The sequence below is a fragment of the Grampus griseus genome, assembly GCF_964374135.1.
Source record: "Grampus griseus genome assembly, chromosome: 6".
Lineage (NCBI taxonomy): Eukaryota > Metazoa > Chordata > Mammalia > Artiodactyla > Delphinidae > Grampus > Grampus griseus.
This window is the reverse complement of record NC_139000.1, coordinates 83,236,167-83,264,120: the sequence shown is the minus strand read 5'-3', so window position 1 is coordinate 83,264,120 and position 27,954 is coordinate 83,236,167. Positions and strand designations below refer to the sequence as shown.

Below are 27,954 nucleotides of genomic sequence, written 5' to 3'. Positions count from 1 at the left end.
TAACTTAGTAAGGATTCTTTCAGTGTTTTGAATAGCAAGGGATATAGGAAGAAGATCCATGTGACTGCTCTAATGACTATGCTTTCATCAAAATTTTTCAAAATTTAGAAGTTAAAATAATTTTAAATGACAAAAAAAGAAAGCTCTTGAAATATTTTATCATTCTTATCTTTGCAGACTTTGCCTAAGATTCTGAGCCATATTGCCCCAGCATTTTGCATGAGCAGCTGTAGCTTCGTAGTAGAAAAATCTAAAGAATCTACAGCACGTGTTGTAGTTTGGAGAGAGATAGGAGTACAAAGAAGCTATACCATGGAGAGTACTTTGTGTGGCTGTGATCAGGGAAAATATAAGGTAAAACATCTCAGGACTTCCAGCCATAAAAATCTTTCAAGTCTTCCATATATGCTCTAGTAGTTTTCAAGTATGTATTAAATGATATGTTTGTTATACTGAGCTAAATGTAACTTGCAATAATGGAATTGAATTATATGCGATCTTAAGAACAGTTTTTTGTTTTGTTTTTTCTTAACTTCTCTGAACTAAATGACTTGCTTTGGATCCTTATGAAATCTTGGTTGAGTCTATTTACAGTCATAATTTTTAAGAAAGCATGCTGTAATACACATTTAGATAACGGTTAGTAATTTTTAATGAGCTGCGCAAGTAGTACATTATTAATAAAATGTTCTATCATTTTAATTTATTGGATGTAAATATATATTTATGCATTTAGAAATAAACACATTACACTCAGTTTTTTTAATTTAGACTTTGTGTGTGTGTGACTTTTAAATGCATATTCCTTCACTAATTTTTTTTTTCTTTACTAAGACTCCTCTTCTCCTCCTCCTATGGTACCATAGCCTTTTATGGGAAACAATGAGTTTAGACTTTACTTTTGAAATTTAAGAGTAATTAAATGTTAGGTGACTTTGAATTTTTTAATTTTAAAGTTTGAGAACTTAAAATTTTTTTTTATTGGAATGTAGTTGATTTACAATGTTTTGTTAGTTTCAGGTGTACAGCAAAGTGAATCAGTTATACATATACATATATCAACTCTTTTTTAGATTCTTTTCCCATATAGGTCATTATAGAGTACTGTGTAGAGTTCCCTGTGCTATACAGTAGTTCCTTATTAGTTAATCTATTTTATATATAGTAATGTGTATATGTCAATCCCAATCTCCCAATTTATCCCTCCTCGTGTTTCCCTGCTGGTAACCATAAGATTGTTTTCTACATCTGTGACTCCATTTCTGTTTTGTAGATAAGTTCATTTGTACCATTTTTTTAGATTCCACATATAAGCGATATCATACAATATTTGTTCTTCTCAGTCTGACTTACTTCACTCAGTATGACAATCTCTAGGTCCATCCACGTTGCTACACATGGTATTATTTTGTTCTTTTTTATTGCTGAGTAATATTCCATTGTATGTATGTACCACAAAAGATTGAGAACTTAAAAGGCAATGAATTGGACCTTAGGTAAGCAACTGTAAACCCGGATATTTATTTTTCTTGCCTTGGCCACAAAAAACTTTTCAGGTGTCATGCTAATTATTCCACTCATTCTGTTTTGTTGTGTTTTGTTTTTTTTGACATGGACAAGAGGAATCTGAATCTCATAGTGATTTTCATATATGTCACATAAAAGTGATTATAACTTTATGTTTAGAAAGAGTTAAAAATCTTCCAATTGGTTAGTATTAAAAATGTAAACATATTATGATTGATGCCAAAATGTTCAAGTGGAGAGCTTAAATGATTTTTCCAGTCTGTAACAAACTGGAAGAAAATTGTATAGATTTTGCAACTGGCGTTCAAACTTTGGGGGCCTAGATGGGTAGAACTTAGTGAAATTTCAGTTCTTTCTGTAGAGTGACTCTTCCCTAAGATTTAGGTTGACCACAGTATACTATTCTTCCAAAATGTGCTATCTTTTGAAATCTCTTCAAATATTGTAAAACAGTGTCTTTTAGACTACCAAAGGCACGATTGTGGTAAGAGAGGAGCACGAGCACTCCAGCCCACAGACCCTGCCTCCTAATCATTGCTTTAGTGGACTGTAAGTGTGTGGGATGGAAAAAAGCTTGACAGTCATTTTTGTAAAGGACCATAGGTAGTTCCTATGATTTAGGGAAATAGACTATAAATTATTTGTTCTTAAAGAGATGCAGTCCGGCTGGAGAAGGTAAATTAAAGTATCAGTGTCTGTGAAACTAGTCTCTGGGAGTAGGGAGAGAAGAAGTCAGGGAAGCTGAGACTTGCATGCCCCTTGAAATCATCTGTTGCATAATAATAGTAGCACTTTCTTACTATATTTGGATTCTACTGATAGACTTTCATTGGATTTTTTTAAATGTTCTTTTTGTGTTTTGATAAATTTATTTAGTCATTGAAAAAACTACGTTTTAAAAATTGCTAAAATATATTTTGAAACAAAACATTAGACGAGTTTTCTAAAAATTACTTTATAAAATTTTAAAAATAAAATAGATACCTAACATATAGTCATTTCTCTTTTATACGATTTACATTGACACATATATATACTTTACGTGATTTCCATTGATAAACTTACATTGATTTAAAACTCCTATTGAGAGAAGTATGTCTTACTACTAATAATAAGCTAAGTTTTTTACATCTAAAATTCAATGCTTTGATCATAACATGTACTTTTCTAAAGTTTTTTTAAATTAATATTATTTATTTATTTTTGGCTGCGTTGGGTCTTCGTTGCTGCACCCGGGCTTTCTCTAGCTGCGGCAAGCGGGAGCTACTCTTCATAGCGGTGCACGGGCTTCTCATTGCGGTGGCTTCTCTTGCTGTGGAACACGAGCTGTAGGCCTGTGGGCTTCAGTAGTTGTGGCATGGGGGCTTCAGTAGTTGTGGCGCACGGGCTTAGTTGCTCCACGGCATGTGGGGTCCTCCCGGACCAGGGCTCGAACCCGTGTCCCCTGCGTTGACAGGCGGATTCTTAACCACTGCGCCACCAGGGAAGTCCCAATAAACTTTTTAAAGAGCAGTTTTAGATTCACAGAAAAATTGAGTGGAAACTACAGAATTCCCATATACCCCCATCCTCCCCCCTACACATAACGTATACTTTTCAAACTTGTTAATATTAGCTAATAAGTTGTGAAAGTCTAATAATATTTTAAGAAACAAATTTCTTCACCCTCAAGAATGTTCTTACATTACTGAATTTTAGGCATCAAATATTCTTTAGTTTTATTTTTGATGAGCTAATTCAGAAATAGGCATAGCCTTTCTAAAGCTTTTAGATTAAGAAGACAAATGCATTTTCTAAGTCAGTTAGGTCACATTTCTTAGAATATTTGGAGATGGCCAAACTATTTAAACAATCAGTCAATCATTATTATGAAGGCATGTGTTATGTAGAGTAAATAAAAGTTTTTATAATTTATCTCTTCAGTTACTGTGTGCTTTTAGTCTGGTCATTGAAAGTCTAGTCTGCTCTCATCTACGCCTGCAACCTTTGTTGGTGTAAGGATTGCATTTATTTTAGAGATTCATTTTTATCTGAGAATTAAATGATAAGCAACGTCTTGATTTACAGTCCATTTTTATCCTTTTATTTGGTAATGTTTAACTCTTGGTAAACCGTATATATTGTTTATTGAGAAACTATTGGTTAAAACAGGGTTGTGGTAAAATTTTGTTTTTGCGTTAGTAGACCAACTTTGAAATGGGCGTTCTTAACTGACATGGAACATAAGAACTTATTTTACTGCTGCCTCATTAGCTTCGATTCGTCTGATTATTTTTTGACATAGTTACCTTTCTTTTGTTTTTTACTCAGCAATTTCTTTTTATCATTCAGGAAAAGTATGTATAAAGTAATGTTCAAGTATACAAATTGGAGCCTTGATGGTAGCACTATAATATTTCAACATCGGCATACAAGTAGTAGATTACAAGAAGTACTAGCAAGATCTTGTAAAAATATGATTTCACTCATGAGCTCCAAGAATAACTTAACCACAAGATGTTTATCTGTTTTTTCCTCCCCAGTGTGTTGGTGAAAATAGTTTGCACGCAGTGAATGAGCATAGACATTTTAGAAATGGTTTTTTAAGACAGTTTCCTTTGTGACTTAAAATAATCTTATGTTATTAAGACACTGTGCTTATCAGTCCTAGGTTCATACAAAATGCCAGCCTTTTATTTTATTAATATAGTTACAAATTCCTTTTATGTAATTTAAATGAGATATAGCCAGAGGATAGCAAATGTCCTAGTTACCTGTTTATTTATTTATTTTCTTTATTTTTAGGGTTTACAGATTGGTACTCGAGAATTGGAAGAGATGGGAGCAAAATTTTGTGTTGGTCTATTGCGTTTGAAAAGACTGACATCCCCACTGGAATATAATCTGCCTTCTAGCCTGCTTGACTTTGAAAATGACTTGATTGAATCGAGCTGCAAAGTAACTAGGTAAGACATACTTGTTTTATTCTTTTGTTATATGGTAGTATATTGTTGAACTTCATTAAATTAGTTACGCAGAGGAAAGGCACAGAGATTTTGACAGCCAGGAGCATTTTTAGAATTAATATACATAAGTCTTGCTTCTTTTAACATTGGTATTTGGATAAAATTTTAATGAAATATCCTTATATTTGGAATGCTGTTTTAGTGATCTTAATGATTTACTTTTAACTTAAAAATAAGCAGTGTGGAAAACAGTTACTTATATCAGATAAGTATGTAAATTAAGAAGGCTTGGAGCCAAGATTCATAGTTCAAAAGAAATTTTATTTTGTTGATAATCTACAAATATCAGATGGCTTTCCAGTCACCTTCTGGTTACATCTACTAGAAACAGCTAATTTAATATCCCTCTGGAAATATAACTACATCTGCCAAGTAGTATCCTTCTGAGTAGGTAAACTTTTGCTCCTAAAATTCAGTATATGTAAAATTTGATCGGTTATTGGCTCAGAGATAATTTAGTATCACAATTTTTAATCATAGTAGCAGCGTTTAGCATTTTATAGTTTGATACATATGGGTAGGAATAGTCCCATTTTATAGAACCTACATGATTTTTATTGTTGGACATTGACATCAGATTTGTTAATTTATTGCCAAGCTATGTTATATATATATATATATCAATTTAGTAGTTTTAAGTGTAGTAAAACATTAATTAGAACTCGATTCTTATATAATGTGATAATTGAGGCAGTGATCCTCTGCATTCTCTATATTTCAAAACACTTGCTAAACGATAATGGAAATAAATATATTTATTTATAAATAAGTATAAATAAAGTTGTTCTCATTGATGTTTAGAAGCCTACTTTTAAGTTATTTCATGTATTCTTCCCCCGCCCCATCTTTTTGAGGTAAAATTCACAAATAAAATTGTAAGATATTTAAAGTGTACACTGTGATGATTTGGTATATGTATACATTGTGAAAGGATTTACCCCATTGAGTTATTCACATACCCATCCATCACATCACATGTTTACCTTTGTGTCTGTGTGTGAGGGAATATTTTTCAGTTTTGCTCTCCTAGCAAATTTCAATTATACAATCTAGTGTTATCTAGTATAACCATGTTATACATTATTTCCTCAGACCTTATTCATCTCAACACCTGAAAGTTTGTATCACTCTTACTAAACCTCTCCCTATTGCGTCCTCTGTCTGCCCCATATCCCCTGGCAACCACTTTCTTACTCTGTTTCCAATTCTTTTTTTAATTTTTTTAACATTTCATGTGTAAGTGACACCATGCAGTATTTGTCTTTGTCTGGCTTATTTCACTTAGCATAATGCCCTCCAGTTTCATCCATGCTGTAGCAAATGAAAGTATTTCCTTTTTTTTTTTTAAGGCTGAATATTCCATTGTATATCTATATACCACATTTTCTTTATCCATTCATCCATCAATGGACAGTTAGATTGTTTTCATACTTTGACTATGTGAATAATACTGCTTTGAACATAAGAGTAGAGTGTCTTAACAGTTTTCAGTGTACAGATCTTCCACCTTCTTGGTTAATTTATTCCTAACTATTATTTTTGATGCTATAGTAAGTTTGTTTTCTTGATTTCTGTTTCTGATGTTTCATTGTTAGTGTATAGAAATGCAACTGGTTTTTGTATATTGATTTTGTATCCTGCAGCTTTACTGAAATCATTTATTACTTCTAACATTGTGCTGTTTTTAGGGATTCTATATGATATCTTGTCTACTGCAAATAGAGAAAATTTACTTTTTCCTTGCTGATTTGGGTGCATTTTATTTCTGTTTCTTGCCTAATTGCTCAAGCCAGTACTGTGTTGAATAAGAGTGGTGAGAGTGGGCATCCTTGTTTTGTTCCTTATCTTAGAGGAAAAGCTTTTGGTATTTCATCGTTGAGTATGACATTAGCTGTGGGCTTGTCATATATTGCCTTTATTATGCTGGTTTGTTGAGTTTTATCATGAATGGATGGTGAATTTTGTCAAATGCTTTTCTGCATCTATTGAGATGATTATATGATTTTTGTCCTTCATTTTGTTAATGTGGTGTATCACATTGATTGATTTGCATATGTTGAACCATCCTTGCATCTCAGGGTGCAAGGTGATCATGGTTTAGGTATGATTCTTTTAATGTATTGTCGAATATGATTTCCTAATACATTTTATTGAGGATTTTTGCATCTAAGTTCATCAGGGATATTGGCCAATAATTTTCTTGTTTTTAAAATTTCTTCTCTGACTTTGGTATCAGGGTAATGCTGACCTTGTAAAATGAATTTGGAGTTGTTCCCTCCTCTTTTAATTTGGGAAGAGTTTGAAAATAATTTCTATTATTTCTTGCTTAAATGTTTGGTAGAATTCATCATTGAAGCCGTCTAGTCTTGGGGTTATCTTGGAAGGTTTTTGAGTATTGATTCAGTTTCCTCACAGGTAAATGGTCTGTTTGGATTTTCTGTTAATTTCTTCATGATTCAGTCTTGGTAGCTTGTATGTTTCTAGGAATTTTTTCCATTTCTTCTAGGTTGTCCAGTTTGTTGGTGTATATTTGTTCATAGTGGTCTCTTATGATCCTTTGTATTTTTGAGGTATCTGATGTGATGTCTCCTGTTTCATTTATAATTTCTCTCTCTTTTTTTTTGGAAGGTCTCACTGTTTGTCTATTCTATCTTTAAAAAAAAATTAGCTCTTAATTTTATTGATCTTTTTTTTCTTTTTAGTCTCTATTTCATTTATGTCTGTTTGATCTTTGTTATTTTCTACCTTCTGCTAACTCTAGGCTTAGTTTGTTCTTATTTTCCTAGTTCCTTGAGGTGTAAAATTAGGTTGTTTATTTGAGATCTTGCTTTTTTCAGGCATTTATTGTTATAAACTTCCCTCTTAGAAAACTGCTTTTGCTGCATCTCATCAGTTTTGGTATGTTGTGTTTCCATTTTTAGTTCTCTCAAAATATTTGATTTCTCTTTCACTCATTGGTTGTTCGGGAACATGTTGTGTAATCTCCATGTACTTGTGAATTTTCCAGTTTTCCTAATTGATTTCTAGTTTTCTTTTCTTTCTTTCTTTCTTTTTTTTTGCCACACCACACGGCTTGTGGAATCTTAGTTCCCTGACCAGGGATTGAACCCAGGCCCTCAGCAGTGAGGGCACAGAGTCCTAATCACTGGACCACCAGGGAATTCCCAATCGATTTCTAGTTTTATATTGTGGTTGGGCTTAATATGATTTCAGTCTTCTTAACTTTATTAAGACTTGTTTGTAGCCTAAGATATGATTTACCCTGGATAATGTTCCATGTGTGTTTATGTATTCTTTTGCTGTTGGATAGAATGTTCTATATATCTGTTAGGTCCGTCTGGTCTAATGTGTAGTTTAATTCCAGTGGTTTTTTTTAGACTGATTTTCTGTCTTGGATGATCTATCCATTGTTGAAAGTGGGTGTTTGAAGTTCATTGCTATTCTTATATTGCTGTCTGTTCCCTCCTTCAGATCTGTTAATATTTGCTTTATATATTTAGGTGCTCCTATGTTGGGTGCATAAATATTTACAATTGTTATATCCTCCTGATGAATTGATCCTTTTATTATTATTATTTTTAAAATTTATTTATTTGTTTATTTATTTTTGGCTGCATTGGGTCTTCGTTGTTGCATGCGGGCTTCCTTTCTAGTTGTGGCGAGCAGGGGCTACTCTTCGTAAAGTGCACTGGCTTCTTATTGCGGTGGCTTCTCTTTGTTGTGGAGCATGGGCTCTAGGCATGCGGGCTTCCGTAGTTGTGGCACATGGGCTCAGTAGTTGTTGCTCGCAGGCTCTAGAGCACAGACTCAGTAGTTGTGGTGCATGGGCTTAGTGGCTCCATGGCATGTGAGGTCTTCCCGGACCAGGGCTCAAACCTGTGTCCCCTGCGTTGGCAGGCGGATTCTGAACCACTGTGCCACCAGGGAAGTCCAATCCTTTTATTATTATGTAATGACCTTATTATTTTCTCTTGTTGGTCTTTGGCTTAAAGTCTTTTATTTCTGGTATAAGTATAGCTACCCGTGCTTTCTTCTGGTTTCTATTTGCATTGAATTTATTTTTTCATCACTTCATTTTCAGTTGATGTGTGTCCTTAAAACTGAGAAACTGAGGTGTGTTTTGTAGGCAACATATAGTTGGGTCTCTTTTATTATTTATTCAGCCACTCTGTTTTTTGATTGGAGAATTTAGTCCATTTACATTTAAAGTAATTATTGATAGGTGTGGACCTACTGTTGTCATTTTAATTGTTTTCTGGTTATTTTGTAATTCCTTTGTTTCTTTCTTCCTCTCTTGCGCTCTTCCTTTGTGATTTGATAATTTTCTGTACAGTAAGTCCCCTACACACGAACCTTCAAGTTGCAAACTTTCAAAGATGGAAACGTGTGTTCACATGTCCAATCATGTAAGTTAGTTCATGTGTCTGGTGTACATTGTCATCTGCGTGCATCCTTTACAAGTGGTTGTGCTTTTGTGTACTTTACTGTATAGTACTGTATAGAGTACAGTAGTACAGTATCTTTATTTCAAGCTAGATCTGCAAGGGAACGACTTCATTGAACTCCTTGCTGTGCAACATGAGGAGCTTACTAATGAAGACCTGATGGAATTGGAGACCCAGAGAAAGGATGAAGAGAGACAAGAAGAAGAAGTAACTGAAGAACCAAAGAGATTCACAACACAGGAAATGGCAAGGGGATTTTCTTTATTTGAGGAGGCACTGTTAGTTTTGAGGCACAGGAGCCGAATGTAGAATAGTACACGAAGTTTGCAGCAGCCGTTCAGAATGCAATCCAGTGCTGCTGTGTCATCTATGATGAGAAAAAAAGAGCTACTACCCAGACATCCCTGGATCATTTTTTCAAGAGGGTAGATAGAATTGAATCCAGCAAGGAACCAGAACCTATGTCATCAGCGTCAGGCATGAGTGAAGTTGCAGCTTGCCCTCCGTCTCCCATTGCTAATGATCCTTCAGTTCTATAATCTCTCATCTCTCCTCTCCCTCCTCCAGTCAGTAACTCTTCTTGCCTGTTCACTCGATGCCAGCCCCTGTATGCCAGCTGTTTTACTGTACTACTGTACTTTTCAAGGTACTGTACTGTAAGATTAAAAATATTTTATTTTTTGTGTTTGTTTGTTTTTTATGTATTATTTGTGTGAAAAATATTATAAACCTATTACAGTACAGTACAATATAGCTGATTGTGCTAGTTAGGTACCTAGGCTAATTTTGTTGGACTTACAAACGTGCTCTCAGAATGGAACTTGTTTGTATGTAGGGGACTTACAGTAGTGGTATGCTTTGAATTTTTTATCTTTTGTGTATCTACTATAGGTTTTGGCAGTGCATTGAGGCTTACATAAAACATTTTTTTTTCTTTTTTGCCAAGGCCACCACCCTTACGTAAAACATTTTAAATATAAACAGTCTGTTTTAATCTGATAATTACTTAACTTTAAATGCATACCAAAACTTCCCCTTCCTTCACATTTTGTTTAATGTTATAATTTGTATCTTTTCACATTGTATATCCATTAACAAATTATTGTAATTACATTTATTTTTAATACTTTTGTCTTTTAACCTGCAAACTAGATTTATAAGTGATGTACCCATCACCATTGCAATATTAGAATATTTTGAATTTAACTATATATTTACCTTTACCTGTGAGTTTTATACTTTCATGTTTTCCTGTTACTAATTAGTATCCTTTTGTTTCAGCTTGAAGAACTCCCTTTAGCATTTCTTTTAAGACTGGTCTAGTGTTGATGAACTCCTTCATCATTTGTTTATCTGGAAAACTTATATCTCTTTTTCAGTTCTGAAGGACAACTTTGCCAGGTAGAGTATTCTTGATTGGCAAGTTTTTCCTTTCAGAACTCTGAGTATATCATCTTACTTCCTTCTAGCCTGCAAGGTTTCTGCTGAAAAATCTGTTTATATGGTCTTATCTGGGTTCCTGTGTATGTAATGAGTTTCTTTTTCTCTTGCTACTTTGAAGATTCTCCTTGTCTTTAACTTTTGATGATTTAATTATAATGTGTTTTGGTGTGGGTCCTTTTGGATTTATCTGTTTTAGTACTTTCTAGGCTTCCTAGATCCAGCTGTCTGATGTCTCTTTCTTTTCCCAAGTTAGGGAAGTTTTCAGCCATTAATTCTTGAATAACCTTTCTGCCTCCTTTTCTCTGCTCTCTTTCTGGAACCCCTATAATGCATATCTTAAGCTATTTTCACTCTTTCATTATTTCTGTTTTCACCTTTGTTTGAAAAACTTCCACTGCTGTTTTCAGGTTTGCTGATGCTTTCTTCCACTTGATCTAGTCTGCTGTTGAAACCATCGTATTGCATTTTTCAGTGCAGTTATTGTAGTCTTCAGCTCTATCATTTCTGTTTGGGAATTTTTAATATTTTCTCTCTCTTCTTTGAAGTTCTTACTTTGTTCACGCATTACTCTCCTAACTTTGGTGTGCATCTTTATGACCATTATTTTGAACTCTGTATCAGGTAAATCACTTACCTTTATTTCATTAAGATCTGCTTCTGGATATTTTTATTGTTCTTTGTTTGGAACATATTCCCCTAATTCTTCATTTTTATTGACTCTGTTCATTTCTGCACATTAGTGAGAACAGCCACCTCTCCCAGCCTGACAGAATGGTCTCATGGCATGAGCTCTTCATTGTGTTTCATACCTTTTGTTATTCCCCAGAAGATAGTGTTCTGAAAGGAGCTGACAGTATAATAGAAAAAGCACAATTTACATTTGTGAAGGGGCATGATGGTAATTATAAAAAATACAGAAAATACATTAATATATTTAAAAAAACAAAATTTAAAAATTGCCTAGACATATTGAGAAAAAAGTTACTGAGTAAATAATTTAAAATCACCTGGATTTATGTGCAATAAATTTCTTAAATTAGTAAGTTTTAAGCTAGGGCTTGAAAGATAGTAAATGAGTCTTGGTAAAGAAATAGGAGCTAACATGAAGAAAACAAAGTTGGCAATAAGAAGTAGACTAATTTAGGTAAGGTGGAAAGGATTGCTTGGAGCTTAGAAAAGCTAATGTTGAAGAAGGCATTACGGGAGCAAGGTGTTCAATTTCATGGGAAGGCTAGTGTGGATTTTATAGAAGAGAAGTAGTAACTGTACATGTTCTTAAGCAAGGAATGATAACTGATATATCCTATGCAGGATATTAAAATTCAAAATGTTTAGAAGCTTATGCTAGTGTAATACTTCTGTATTGTAAGCACCAGGTATTATGGTAAGTTGAGGGAAAATGTGACTGCAAGAGTTTTCTGGAGTTGTTCTTCGAGGTTGATACTTCTAATGTATACTACTGGTGTCCAGTTATTCAAAGTACTGCTTCTTGAATGTAGATTTCTGTTATTCTTATTTTCTTTTGTTTTAGTTGGTTTCTAATATGGGTAGAGTGAATAAGGAGGAATGAGAGAGGTTCTGATTGTTGGCTGAAGATGAAACTAGCTAGCTCCAAAGTTTCCGATGGAATTATCGGTATATACTTATTGCTTTTAAGACTGCTCCCCCACCACCAAGACTGACAAAGCTCTTTTCCTCATAGCTACTGTCATTTATGATTTTAAAATCTTATTTTAAAATGCTTGCTTACTCATTTGGCTGTCCTTTTTATTGCTTCTTGGAAACTTTTCAAGAATCATTGTAAATTCTTGTCATTATTTGCATTATTGGTAAAATGGGTGGGAGGGAAGTTGTACATATTTCTCACCTTTTCCTCTTTCTCCTAGCTTTTGATAATCATCCTTTAGTTTTGCTGTGCATTGGCAATCACTGATAACAATTACCTTGGAAATAAAAGCTATAGTAAATGTAACACAGATCACTTGGGTTTATTTGTTGAGGCCAAAAACGGGGGTTGTGGTGTGCAAAAACTTTCCTTTGAGTGTTTCTTCTCTATCTTCTTCGCTTTTTCTCCTCTTTCAACTTTTCTTTTCCCCCTACACACTTTCCATAAGTGATATTCATTCCAGTGATTTTAAATTACATCTGTGTCTTGATAACTCCAAAATACATATAATCTTCCAGACCTCTCTTCTGAGCTCTAGACTTACATATCCAGCTTCCGACTTGATTTTGTACACTTGGACACAAAATTAACTTGTCTAAAACTCAACTCATGACTTCTGTTCCCCTACCTCTCCCCAAACAAACCCATTCATCTGTATCCACCTCCCTCTACCCAATTGCTCTTGTAAGAAATCTTATTCTTGGCATCTCCTCCTCTCTCCCTTACCCTTAATCCAATCCACCACCTGGGGCTTTTTGATTTCACCTCCAAAATATTTCTCAGGTCTTTCTATTTCTCTCCACCACTTCTGCCATTACACCGGTCCAGGCTGCCATCATCTCTTGCCTGCTCTACTCAAATAGCCTCTGACTGGTCTTTCCTTACTTTTTTGTATCCTCCAGTTTCTTTGTACGAAGTGGTCACTGTCCTGTTTAAAGTCCTTCAGTTATTTTCCACATATATGGCCTATATCCATTATCAGAGTCTCTGAGGTCCAGAATGAGCCATCTATACCTTTCTTTCCCCCTTTAGCTTGTCCTGCTCTCTCTGTATTCTTACCATTCCAACTGCACTGACCATTTTTTAGTTTTTATGACAGTGCTCCTAAACTAGCAAAGGTCTAGTTTTTATTTTCCAATTTGTTATGGATTGATAATTGACTAAAATACAGTAAGAATGAAGTACTATACAAATGGAAGAGGGCACCCCAAGGAATGCAAATATAAGCTCCAATTTCCTGTTATTAGAGTCACCAGACACATAATTTTATGTAAAATTGTTGTAAAAGTTTCTGAACACTTCATTTTAATTCCTAGGCTTTTGTTGCCATGGACCAATAACAAAGAATTTGTGGACCATACCTTGAGTAGTGCTATTCTAGAACATGAAAATCTTTTTATCATCCCAGTGTCTTTGCATTTACTTTTTCCTGTACCAAAATGTCTGTGCCTCCACTTGTTTAAGGTTTTATCCTTATCCTCAGTGCTATTCAGTTTCAGTGCATTGTGTTTAGGAGTGGTATATTAAAAAGAATATACCTTGGTTGACAATATGTACTTTTAATTTGAGGACTCTTCAATTTTGAAAAAATCTCAACCCTTTTTTTTTTTTTTTTTGAAAATTGCTTCTTTGACAATTCCTTTATTCTCTTCTCCCAGAATTCCTACACTGGAGCTTCTCTGTCTGTTCTCCACACATGTCTCTTAACAACTTTTTCACATTTTCTATCTCTACTTCAGTCTAGGTAAATTATTCAGTAGCATTTTATAATTCACTAAACTTAGTTGTTTCTGGTCTAAAGTTTATCTCATGGGAGTATTTTATTTTAAAGATTATATATTTCACGTCTAATTGGTTCTTTTTTGTTTCTGCATTTTTAAATTTCATGATTCCTTGTTTATTCTTATGGCTACTATTCTTCCCTTCTTTGAAGACCCTAAACACTTTCTTAGTCATTTGTAGATCATGCCATTATTTTTGTGTTGGTAAGCTCATCACAGTTTCTCAAGAGTTTTGTAACTTGCAAGCTCATATTAAATGAGAGCTTCCCCCAAACCCCCAGCTCTTTCAAGTCTCTGCCCTTAATGATTTTGTGTTGCTTCTACCTGGCCCGCTCTAGGCTCCAGTCCAAGCTTATATTAGCTTACGCTAGCATTTTATTAGTCTTGTATTTCCTAGTTCCCATCCTTCAACGATACTGGGGATTTTGCTGGACAAGTGACTGTGTTCATGAGGGTTCTGACTTTGCTGCTTTGTCTCCTTTTTTCTGACTTAATAATTGCAACTTTATAAAATCTTAGCCTTAGGCAGAAGTCTCAGCCTTATATTTTCAGCCTCCTTTCTAAAGTGGGAAGCCTCACTCCAGCTGCTTGGTTGCCATGAGTCTGGGTTTAATTCCCTGGCTCTAGGACATTTAAGCCTCCCTGTTATTTTGAAGGAGCTACTGCTGCCTGCTCTTGGACCTGGAATTCAGGAGACCCATGACCTATTTTTGTGCCTCTATGCTTTTTCTGGTCCAAGGAGATGTTTATCTTGTTTCTGTATGCATCTGTGTCTTCTTTGTTTTCCTGTTTTATATTTTATCTATCATTGCTCTGTGGTTAGAGCAAGGATAATAAGGATCTCAAAGCATGTACTTGTCTAAACCAGCTTCTGAGAGAAGTCTGTCAGTCACACCTACCTAGCTAACTCCTAGTTAACCTCAGGGACCATATTTATGCCTTTCAACCCTGTCTAATGGTGCCTTGCATAGTGCCAGTCACATATTGAGTTGAGGAAGTAGTAGGTTGCTATGTAAGATTTTCAGATTCAATTGGGTTGGATTGCTTGTTGGTTGGGGGAAGGGTCTTACAGTACCCTAAATATCAGTGTAAGGATGTTAGACTTTATCCTTTAGGCAGTAGGCAGTTTGGAAGCCACTGGGTGGAGTATGCTAATTGGTAGTTTTTGCCTGAAAGTAGTGTAAAGAGTTGATTGAAGCTGGGAATGTAGAGGCAAGAAAACCCTTGAGGAAACTGTTTGGAATCATTCATGTTTGAGAGGACGATGAGAGCTTAAATAAGGAGGTAACTGGCAGTGATTGTTTGAGGAGACAGTATCAGGCGGCAGTGGAGAGGTCTTGATGATTGAATATGGAATCAGTAGCAGGTGAAGCCACATTTCCATATTGGAGTGAAAAAGGCAAATTATGGTGTTAGAGATGGAACTAGGAAACCACCTACTTTTACTAAGATTACCTTCCTGTCCTTTTCTCTTTATTGTCTGTACTCTTCTTTTGTATCCTTTCTTTGTCCTTGGTAACTTTCTGTTTCCTGGTCTTAATGTGAACCTGAGGTATCATCTGAATGAATATAAATTCTTCCCATTTTTTTTAGTGAGTTGACCCTTAAAAACTTTTGAACCCATCTTCCCCTGTCAAATTTATGCTTTTGTTTCTGTGTACAATGTGGATGGTTTTATTCCACATAGTAGCCCTCAATTTAATTTTGTCTTCCTCAGGTTTAACTGTTTCTCAAGGTAGAATATCTATTTGTTGTGAACTAATTTATTTTCTATAGGCAATTTATATCAAGTAAGCTTGGAATAATTGCAGCGGCAAGAATAATAAACATTAAATGCCTTTGTCAAGGTAATCAGTGACTCATTTATAAATGACAAATAATTAGTCTTCACAACACCATAAACCCGAAGGTATTTGGCACATAGCATTTGAGTTTGTTTAAATAAACTTAAGAAAAAGGTAAGAGACTTATTCAAAGTGAATCTTTGATAATTACAAAAAATAATTTCCCAGTTGTTCCATTTAGTATATATACCATTGCTTCATTTAATAGAAGATACTTTAGTTTTAGAAACAATAATTGGAATCTAAAAATCAATTAGTTGAACAAAGCTTAAAAACACTGATCTGTAAAATTATTTTACTTGGAATGCTTAAAACTTCTGAATATAAGACTTTATATTAAAAAGCAGACAGATTCTTTAACCATGTTGGTATTACATGTATATAAGCTATAATTAGCTTTCTTTTCATTTAGTGTTTGTTTTTAACCTTCTGTCTCTTTATATGTAAATATATTGTAAGCAGAATATAGTTGTTTTTGTAAAATTTTAGTCTGACAGTTAGTTACCTTTTAATTGGAACATTAGTTCATTTACATTTACTGTAATTATTGACATATTTAGATTTAAATCTACCTGCTTATTATTTGCTTTGTTTGTTCCACTTGCCCTGTGTTTTTGAAAAGATTTCTTTTTGATATATTTAAACTAAACTTTTTACATTTATATTATATAAAATATATTCATATTTATATTCAAACTCAATATAAATGTGAATTTTTATCTCTTGGGACAATATAGGATCCTTCATATGTTAACTCCATTTAGCCCCCTCTCAATATATGTACTGCTGTTGTCAGATAGAGTATACTATGAGCACTGTACACGTTGTAGCCGTTATTACTGTTTTATGCAGTCATTGGATCTCACCACACATTTACTGCCTCACCACTACCCGCCCCTTTTCTCATTTCTTTCTTCGTATCAGTTTTTGTCTGGGGTCATTTTTCTTCTACTCAAAGAATACCCTTATGTCTTCACCTTCATTTTTGAGGGGTGTTTTTTTGGATAGAGAAACGTTTTTCAGCATGTTGAGGGATCATTCTATTGTCTTCAATCTTCCACCACTGAGTTGTCAAGTCAGCCATTAGTCTGATTGTTGCCCCTTTGAACATGATCTATCTTTTAAGGTTAAGTTGCTTTTATGAATTTCTCTTAATCTTTAGTTATTTAGGGGTTTAACTTAGATGTGATTTTATTTATTTTGCTTGGGATTCACAAGGTTTCTTAAATTTGTGGCTTGATGTCTTCTATCAGTTTGGGAAAATTCTTAGCCATTTTCTCTTCAAACATTGATTCTGCTCCATTATCTCCCTCTTTCTGGGACTCCATTTACTTTTTTTTAAAATTAATTAATTTTATTTTTGGCTGCGCTGGGTCTTTGTTGCTGTGCGTGGGCTTTTCTCTAGTTGCAGTGAGCGGGAGCTACTCTTCATTGCGCTGTGTGGGCTTCTCATTGCGGTGGCTTCTCTTGTTGCAGAGCGTGGGCTCTAGACTTGCAGGCTCAGTAGTTGTGGCGCGTGGGCTTAGTTACTCCATGGCATGTAGGGTCTTCTTGGACCAGGGCTCGAACCCACGTCCCCTGCATTGGCAGGTGGATTCTTAACCACTGTGCCACCAGGGAAGCCCCTCCATTTACCTTTTTTTTTTTTTTTACGGTACGCAGGCCTCTCACTGTTGTGGCCTCTCCCATTGCAGAGCACAGGCTCTGGACGCACAGGCTCAGCGGCCATGGCTCACGGGCGCAGCCGCTCCACGGCATGTGGGATCTTCCCGGACCGGGGCACGAACCCGTGTCCCCTGCATCAGCAGGCGGACTCTCAACCACTGCGCCACCAGGGAAGCCCTCCATTTACTTTTAAGTTTGACCTTTTTACTATATCCTCTGTGTCTTTTACTGTCATGAATAAGTTTCTATTCTTTTGTCCATCTGCTTTTTTCTGGATGTTTTTCCTAACCAACCTTTAATTCACCCATGCTTCCTTTAGCTGGGTCTAATCTGATGTGAAATTTATCTTTTTAATTCTTAATTGTAGTTAATTAAGGGGGGATTAGGGGGAAAAAAAACCCAAAAAACTAGGGAGGATGATTTTTAAAAATTGAGAAATATTGCCCAGGGGCATAAGCCAGCATTCTGGGAGCCTAGTAGGACTTATTTTGAGCAGACTTTCACTTACTCTCTTCACCTTTACCCCATTTCTGCCTTTTGCCCTAAGTGAGTAGCCTCTCTGATAAAAAGTCTTTAGAAAGTCAACTTTCCATCTCTTTGAACTAGGGCATGGCCCAAGCAAGGGGATCTAAAGATCTAATTGCTCTTTATAATACCTTTTAACCAATTCTGTTTTCAGTTCCCCCTTATAACCATTATCTTCAATTCCTGAACTGTTTTAGGGCTTTGTAATACAAATCGGCATTTTTTTCCTTGGCTTCCCCTACTGTAGATGCTCAGCAAATTGGAGGAGGTTGGAACTCAAGCCTACTAATTTCATCCATCTTCCTCCATCCTTCAACATTTTATTGATATCTCTTCTTTGCTATTATCTCCCCTCCAGTTTTCTTTTTTTATGGGTTTATTCTTTTTAAAAAAGTTATTTTTTTTTCCCATCATCTTAGTGGCTTTTGAGGTCCACTATGTTTACCATAAATTATAGAACTTGCTTCTCAGTGAAGCCTGTGGTTGAAAATTAATTATGTTTTATATTCTTAGGGCATTTGTTGGAAATTGCCACGCACAAATCATTTTAACTTTACCCAATTGTATTTGTTGTGTAATAAAAATTCCATTTCATACAACACTTAAGTCTGCATTATGTCTTTCCTAGGGGGTGTGTTTCTTTTAGGTCAAAGCTGGGAATGTTGGTAGAACTCATTTAAAAACTTAAAAACTTGTTAGGCTACACCCTACAGACCTGCACGCCTTGTAATTGCCCAGCCTTAAAACCGAAGAGCGAGCCCAGAGACAGCTAGAGACATCCTTGGTTTATTGGATAGTGACTCTTACATGTCTGATGCAAGGTCCTGGAAAGAGACAGCAGGCAGGACATGGCCGCAGTCTTCACTACCGGTGGTGGGGGTGGGTGTTACCAGTTACACAGAGACTTGGCATCAGGTTGCCTCACCAGTTACCAGGGAAACCAGCAGAAGAGCCTGTCCCTCACAGCCCTTTTGATAAACTAGCAGGTGGAGCCATTCTGATCTGAAGAGTAGAAGATCACTAAGCTGGGGGTAGGGGTGGGAGGATGGGGCGTGGGGCAAGTTACTTACTAGGCTCTGTGATTAAGAGGGAAGGTCAGTCATGCCAGTAGGGTGTGGGTGAGGCAGGCACTCCTTGAGTGGGGGATGTACAGGGAGCAAGAGAACAGCGATCTTGAGTGAGTGGCCTGACCATACACAGCTATATAGTGTTTTTGAACTTAGCAAAAGTGTTTTTATTTTACCTGTTACCTGAACTAAGCAGTATTCTCAGTGACCCTCATTTAAAGGATTTGAGAACTGATAAAGCGTTTAACAATACTTGTCATTAGGAAATTGTGATGGTGACTAAATTTCAGGATAATAGGCATAGGCATATGGTTTTAAGTTTAAGTATGTTTGAAACATTATGGGAAAGTGAAGTTGAAAAATACCAAACTCTATACACTGTTTTATTGTAATAAAAAAATAGCCGTATTTAAATGAAGCCTACTTATTATCTTATAATCAAACTGTATTTGGACCTGTTTTTTTTTTAATTGAGGTGAAATTCACACAGCATGAAATGTACCATTTTTAAAGTGAACAATTTAATAGTATTTAGTTTGTCTACAATATTTTGCAACCATCAGTCACCTCTGTCTAGTACCAAAACATTTTTTAATCACCCACGAAGGAGACCCTCATACTCATTAAGCAGCATTTTCAGCCCCTGAACCACTGATCTGACTTCTGCCTCTATGAATTAACCTATTGTAGATGTTTCAAATAAATGGAATCATACAATATGTGACCTTCTGTGTCTGGCTTCTTTCAGTTACCTTTGTTTTTGAGATTCATCCATGTATCACTACTTAATTCCTTTTTGTGCATATACAAAGACATAAGAAAAGTTGATGAGAAATTTTTCCTAATGCAACTAGTAAAATAAATAGGTCTTAAGCTGAAGAAAGCCTTTAAAACATGCTTAACATTAGTTCTATTTTGTGTGAATGCTTCTTTAAAAATCTAATTTAGGGGCTTCCCTGGTGGCGCAGTGGTTGGGAGTCCGCCTGCCGATGCAGGGGACACGGGTTCATGCCCCGGTCCAGGAGGATCCCACATACCGCGGAGCGGCTGGGCCCGTGGGCCATGGCCACTGAGCCTGCGCGTCCGGAGCCTGTGCTCCACAATGGGAGAGGCCACAACAGTGAGAGGCCCGCGTACCGCAAAAAAAAAAAAAAAAAAAATCTAATTTGATGTGTTTTGATGAATGTAGAGTACATTTCTACTAAGGTACAGGAAATGAGTACAGATCTATGGACCAGTTAACTTCATAATGTTCTTGGTTGAAGGCTCTACCCTGTCCCTAGAAGTATAAGAGAGGATAGCTGGAAGTTATTGGTAACGTAATACAAAGATATTGATTGCTGCACACTATTAACATTAGAATGAAATAGTAACCTCCATATTGTCCACTTTCTTTATGTGAAGCTAGTGTTTATTTGTAAGTATATAAGAACTTTTTCTTCCCAGAAAATTAAATTAATATTGTTAAAGAAAAAAAAATGATTCATGATACTTGTTAAAGAACAGCAAGGCAGACTTAATTCAGGAGGACTTGCTACGGTGGGGTTTTGCAGTAGGGGTGAGTTGAGTTCAACTCTGAATACAGTATGGAAGAGTGGAGATTTATAGCTGAGGTATAGAGTGGGGATTTGTGGATGGAAAATTGCTAAGAGGAAACATCAGGGGTAAGGGAGATCCTGGCTAAACGGACATGACAGAATTTTTGCTGAAAGCAGGCCAGGGTGATCAGATACCGAGAGTAAGGGATTAACAGACTCAGCAAGATTCTTGCTAAACCTGGAGTAAGCAGGCAGAGCCACTGAACTAAGGACAGAGACCCAGGTCAGGGCCAAGTCAGAAAGAGGACTCAGAGGACCCTGCCTCAAGTTTGGTCAAGGAGAGTCTCTGGCAGTATAGATCATTTGTGGACAAATGTTCACAGCAATATCTAGTATAGTAAAGCTTACTAATATTAATGTGCACCATTTTTAATGTACAGTTTACCATTTAATCAAGCTAATCTTAAAAATGGATCTTCCTTTTTAGTGACTGTGATGCACATATTTGAGTCTGGTTTGCATATGAGAGTCATTTATTACTACCACGTAGAAAATTCTTATAGCTACAATTGCTATTGGAATATTTTCTAGGCAGATAAATCATGCCATGTAATTGAAGATAGTATCACAACTTCCAAGTCCCCTGGAAATCATAGCTGCTTATAACTAAAAGTGAACCATTTGTGCGTTTGTACTAAGTCAGTGAAATGCTGTTGTACCCACAAATACAGAGGAAATTGAAATCATCTAGAAAAATAACTGGGACTTAAGTGAGCACTTAGGACCACAGTCCAGGTTTGACTATAATGAAAGCTTTGAGGCTTATCATAAGAGGAGGCAATGATCATCCTTATCATTGAGATTCAAGTAGGTGTCAAGTTAGTCCTTGTTAGTCTCTAAGACTTGCCTGGACAAGACATTTGATGACCAGATACATTTATAGATATTTATGTGTTAAATTCTTGGCAGCCTCTTCGAAGAATGAAGTTATTCTTCTCACATAGGTGTCTATTTGAGACTTCAAAATAAGAATATAATATATCAGAATAAGAAGAGCACATATTCATTCAAAGAGGATTCATCTCTCCTCTGGCATGCCGTAGAATAGGGCAGATCACCCCAAATGAGTGAGGAACTGAGCTGACTTGAGAAGGGTTTGCAAAACTTATGAAGCTTGTGTAATTCTCGGTTTACCCCTCCCCCCTTTCTAAGTTGTAGCCCTCCAGAGGTCACAATTGAAGGCCCAGTGTTTCTCCTTTCCTTAGCACCACAAGACTGCCAAAAATTATGTTATTTTCTGTTTTATTTGTTTTGCTGCTTTCTGCTTTGCTTTTCCGCTTCTTGCATTGTGTATTTTAAGAATTTGTCAAATACCTCTAGGTCAGAACTGTTGGGGGTCACATCTCTGTAACTCCCTTCCTTCAGGAAACTTTGCAGCTCTGAACTCCAACTTTTGCCTGCATTCTTTTGAAATTGCTGAAAGCTCTGATGACTACCCTGCCTCTTAGCCACTGCCCTTGCCTGCCCTTGGTTTTCTCTCGACTTTGCCCCATGCACCTTTTCTCTTGATTTTTCTTTGTATCCTTTCACTATAATAAGTCATAGTTTTGAATACAACTCCATGCTGAATCCTGTAAATCGTCCTAGCAAATCACTAAACCTGGGGTGGTCTTGGGACCCCCAACACGCGTGCCCATTCCGAATTTCTGTTAAGTTGGATTGTTATCTCAGAAATGTTCTACTGAGAATGACCAGAGACAGATGGAATTGTAACCCCTCTACATATGTGTGTAAATCGAGGCTCAGAGATGAATTTATCAAGGTCATCCATCTAGTAATTCCTGACAGAACCAGGAATTGCATCCACATCTAACTCCAAAATTCCCCTGTACTTTCCTTATGTCTTGCATCTTCCAAATGACTAAGCAAAATTACTGAAAGGGAATGGTTTCAGTTTTTGGAGCTGCCCTGTATTATTTGAGAATTAACCATTTAACGCTCTCATTATGCACAAGGAGAGTTTTTAGATCAATAGCAAACTAAGTTGGAGTTTAGTGACTTACTGTTAACCGAAGGCAACTGTTACATTTTTTTTTCAACAAAGTATCAGTAAATTAGCAACTTAATTTCCTTTTTTTCCCCAAATAGATAAATAATCTCTTTTTATACATTCTGTACACTGTGTGTGTGTGTGCGCGTGTGTGTTGCGTGTGAATGTGTGTGCAAGTACTTATATGTATGCCGTGGGCACTTAAGACTGACAGAAGTTGTTATTTGTGTTTTTTGTGGATAATTTTGTTAACTTTGTGATATTTAGTAGAGGCTATAGGGTAGGGATCAGATTATATAAGTAAAATGCTCTCCAATATTTGTGCAGATAGAGATTTTCTTTCACCTTAGACTTAACATTTCAACACAAGAAAGACACAGTCAGCGAGTCACAAATTTCTGACAATGTGGGCAATGGAATATTTTTCTGTTTGTAAATAAGTTTCAGAAATTCTTCCCCAGGGTATCTTTATTTATTTATTTTTAAATTTTACTGTCTGAAAACAGGTAGGTTGGTCTCAGAATTGTAAAAGAGTGCAGGGTTAAGGGAGGATCCGGAGTTACAAAGGTAAGGCAGCATTTTTAGTCTGCTGGGCTTGGGGCAGCCCATCACCTGAACTCTTTAGGAATTGAGAAAGATTGATTTACTTTTTTCTTTAACAAGGTAGATTTTATTAATGTCATAATAACATTTTATATTTGTGCAGCTTAGGGGTTTCAAATGCTTTCCCATTTACTATCTAATTTGAGCCAGTCCACTTTGTGAGGTGGTGGGGCCGCTATACCCTTGAGAAAAACCAGTGCTTGGAGAAAGTAAGTGACTTGTTCAAGATCACACACCTGGTTAACAGAGGGGTAGAGGCACAAACCCAGACTTGCCGACTCCATGTTTCCTCCGTGCTTGTACAGGTAGCAGAGCTGAGGGTCTACACCCTGGTGTCTTGGATGTCAGAACAGCTGTAATGGCAGCAGATGAGTGTACGTTTGAGGGAGACACTTAATTTTTTGGTTTAATTTTGTGCAGTGCTTAATAGTTTACCATAAGGATAGCCAGAAAACTTTCTGAATCTGAATGAAGCAGAATTATAAACCTTTTCCACATCATAACGATACCATACAACAGAGAATTTCAATGATTTGTCCTGTGAGAATGCCCCTTGGGGGAAAGTTTTGACATTTTCCCTGAAGCAGCATGAGGAAGATTTGTTTTTGAATTAAAATGCTCTTCTCTTTTAGAATGAAATGTTTCTAAAATCCAGAATAGAAGGATATTAAGGCAGGTATATATGGAACAGCTATTAAAGTGAAACAAAAACAGGGCAAAAGGAGTAAACATATGTGAAGAAAATGAGGGGAACAAGGAAGTAGTGGTGGGCAAAGCAACGTAGTAGTGATGGGAAATAATTAAATGTTGGTTAGACACCAAGGAGGGAAAGGTGAGGTGGGATGAATTGGGAGATTGGGATTAACACGTATACATTATGTATAAAATAGATAACTAATAACAACATGCTGTATAGCACAGGGAACTCCACTTCGCTGTACAGTAGAAACTAACACAACATTGTAAAACAACTATACCCCAATAAAACAATTAGACTTTCTTTTTTTATGATTAAAATAATATTTGAATTCCTTTCTGCTGATATAAAGGGATTGTTTTATAACACTAGGGCAAATTACCTTAGTCTTTCTCTGAAGTGAAGGTTATTGTGAGATCATGTGTGTGCAGGAACTTCCTGAATTGTAAGGCGCTCAAAACATATGCTGGAATTATTAATAAAAGTAAAGCTGAGTTGTTAGGATTGATCTTGTGCCTTAAGTTTTTTCACTAAGGTAAAATCACTGGGATTGGGTGATATGAAAATGGGTGATCTTGTCAACCTTGTGGCTTCTCAGAGTTCAGCAAACATTTGTTCAGGGCTACAGTATATCAGGTAGTCTGGGAGCCGACCGGCAGGAGGTGCCAAGAGACACCTATGATTTAGTACTGAGAAGACAGGCCCTCAATAGATGGTTTCAAATGCATATGAGAAGCATCAGATAGAATGTGCAGGGTACAAAGGGCGACTATAGAGAAAGGGCAGGGTGGGCTTTAATAAAAGAACATCTAAAGTGCCAGTGAGAAGGCTGCTTTCAGTGAGTGATGGGGGTTGTATTCTACCTTCTCTTTCCTCATCTCAGTATCCCCCTAGCTCCTTAAACCCAGATCTACTGACCTCTCCTGTCCCCTCTGCCCCCCTCCCCACCATAAGTTAGCACTGATGGCCCCGTTACCATTGCAGGATGTACCGAATATTTCAGCTGTGGTGTAGTCCTTAATGAAGCTGGGCTAGGAACATGATTTTGTTAGGATCCACAGAAACAGGAGTCAAATATCAGGGCCAGTGTGAGTTACAGCAGTGGGCTAAGTATATGAAACTAGTCCACTCCTGGCTCTTAGAATGGGTGATGCCAGAACGTGAATGGCATTCATGTCACAGGTGGCATGTGAATAAGCCAAAATCAAGAACGTACAGTCTTAAATTATTTTCTGTATCCAGAGCCCTGAACGTTCCTTATTGTGGGATTTCTTCTAAATTTCCAGGAGCTTGCCTTCCAGGTTGTGCTTCTCTGTCTGAAAGTTCTTGCCAGCATCTGTTACCAGCTCCAAGTCTCCTTGTTTTCTGGAAGCTTCTGTGGCTTGATCCTGGGCATCCTTATTGTCCCTAAATTAACTTCTCTCCTTCAGTTTCCTTATTGACTTACAGTTTCTAAGACTAGGCTTTTTCTTTAAACTCTTTCCCTTTGTTCAAATTGATTAACTTTTTAGTATTTAGCTTCCCTGGGACACCCTGAGAATTTGAAACACCAAGGTCAAGATGGAATGAATTAACAGTTTTTCAAAAGAAAGAGAATAATTGTCATTTTAAAGGCAAATAATTTTTTAATCCAACTTTTTTTTTTCTAAAAACCTAACAGAGTGATGATATTTTAGTTGCATAATGGTGAAATTGTTCTTGTGAATGTTAGATGTATTGTAAAGTCTTACACAATCTTCCAAACCACTCAGCTTGATTTATCAGGACTACTGTATCATGGTGCAAGCTCTCAGTGTTTAAGAGGAAGTTTACTATACAAGATCAAGGTGGTTTTGCAATGTGTTACTCTCTTTTCCTTAATTAGCAAGATTGAAACAATTCTAGGAGAAAAGATACTCTCACCAGATGAGTTTTGCCTTCTTGTCTCAGAAAATTAGAACAATATAATCCATTAACTTGTCTTTCCTGTTTAAACTTCCAGATATCTGAACTGAATTTAATATTCAGTTGCAGGAATTCTTTCATTTTAGGTGCCTAATAACATCTCTTTCTCTGCTCATTTGACAAGATTATTGTTCCCCTTTTATTGTCTAATTTTATAGCTTTTAATTGTATCAGCAATGGGAAGTAGGTGGGATATAAACAAACATATATCTATATGAAGCTGAGATCGTTTTGGTCACAAAATGGGGACGTTGAAACGTTTCTGTAGTGTTTCTTTGATATGGGTGTGTGTGTGTGTGTGTGTGTGTGTGTGTGTGTGTGTGTGTGTGTGTGTGTAAAATCTCCCAAATGGGGAGAAATCAGAATACTGTGATTTTTTTTGAAGAGGAAAGAATATGTTACCCTAGTGGAAGGGCTGTCTTAATCCCAAACAACCTGCCTAATGAAATATTTAGAAGCACTTAGTGCTTTTAGCAAATATCTTCTTCTGTGTCCCAAGGGAAAGTAAGTAATCTGGGTATGGAGTGTTCACTTGTTTTTCATTTTTTTTCTTGACCAGTGGAAACTGTGAGGATGGGTATATGGGCCGTTTTTATGGCAAATAATTACTTTACAGACTTAGAATAAGTGGTTTCAGGACATTACTGGAGGAACCAATTAGATACCACAGTTCCTTATAAAGCCTGTTGAAATTATCTGTTACTTGATTTATAGTGATTAAAATACACTTTTAGAGTCTACAAATTGATGGAATCCTTCAAAGAAGTAACCTAATGAGCGAGTCCATTGTTTTTTGTAGCTATCTAATTGTAGCATATATATTGACACTCTTGTCAGATAATTAGAAATCAGCATTTCACCCTTTATTATCAATGCAATAGATTTCTGCTATTATAAGTTTCTTAATTTGTTCATTTGGGTAACATTTAAAAAATTAACCCAAATTACTTGTATTATATTGAAATCAAAGTTAATCCAGTATGGCCAAATAATTTTATATCAGAGCCTTGAAAACTAACGAAATCTTGTGTGTTCCATGTGCTTTGGCTACAGCCCCACCACTTATGTTTTGGATGAAGATGAACCTCGATTCCTTGAAGAAGTTGATTACAGTGCAGAAAGTAATGATGAGTTAGATATTGAATTGGCTGAAAATGCAGGAGACTATGAACCTTCTGCACAAGAAGACGTACTTTCTGACTCTGAATTATCAAGAACATACCTACCTTGAGCCCTTTGCCATCTCTTGTGAACTGCATAGAAGAAATGAAATATCTTGGTTTTCATTACATAGGAAGTTTGAGAGCAGTGAGTGTATAGAGAGGTGACTCAGAAAGTCAGAAAGCAGCTTGGGCCTGTTTGGTTTCAAGACAATAAATATGTTATTATTAATTAATGATGAAATTGGCACTTGTTTTATTTTAGATATTCAATGCACTTTACATAGCATTGAAGTATCAAATATTGGGTTTACTTTTTCAAAACCTGAGTATCATTGCATGAATTTTTATCTCCTTATGGTTATATCCTGCATCAAATGGATAATTTTGAAGTGTGTGAGAAAATAAAATCTAAATTTTAGAGTTGTTGAGAATCCTGGGTTGTTGAAAACTAATATGTATGTACATGGATTCCTGTAGATGTGTCTGTGTAAGGGTGGGTAGATATTGAAGATAAGACTGTTCTTCAGAATCATGTTAACTGTTGAGTTGTGACTGAAATACTCCAGAGTTTTCCTTGAAACCATTACATTCTACACTTACCAAGTTAAACAAATAAAAGCTCTATTAAATGTTGCATTCATTTTTTCATCCTTTTTAACCAGCTCAGATTATTTGGTCTGTAGAATCTTTGGGGGAATATTATGATAATCTGACATCTGAAAACATTGATAAAAATTTGTAAAAAAAAAATGCTTAATTTACTAGTGTTAAGTTTTTTTTGTTTTTTTTTTAAATTTATTTTTGGCTGCATTGGGTCTTTGTTGCTGCACGTGGGCTTTCTCTAGTTGCAGTGAGCCGCGACTACTCTTCATTGTGGTGCCTGGGCTTCTCATTGCAGTAGCTTCTCTTGTTGCAGAGCACAGACTCTAGGCACGCGGGCTTCAGTAGTTGTGGCGCTCAGGCTCTAGGGCACACGGGCTTCAGTAGTTGT

General features: G+C 36.1%; 1 protein-coding gene across 1 annotated transcript in view; it reads left to right on the top strand.

Moving 5' to 3' along the window:
* The window catches only part of AGTPBP1 (ATP/GTP binding carboxypeptidase 1), a 169,221-nt gene extending 141,573 nt beyond the window's left edge, over positions 1 to 27,648 (top strand). The window contains exons 24-26 of the mRNA XM_082656425.1: positions 178 to 354; positions 4,312 to 4,472; positions 26,854 to 27,648. Of these exons, the coding sequence (XP_082512551.1) occupies positions 178 to 354; positions 4,312 to 4,472; positions 26,854 to 27,031 (516 nt within the window). The 3' untranslated portion in view covers positions 27,032 to 27,648. The remainder of the gene's footprint in view (positions 1 to 177; positions 355 to 4,311; positions 4,473 to 26,853) is intronic.
* The last annotated feature ends 306 nt before the right edge of the window (positions 27,649 to 27,954 follow it).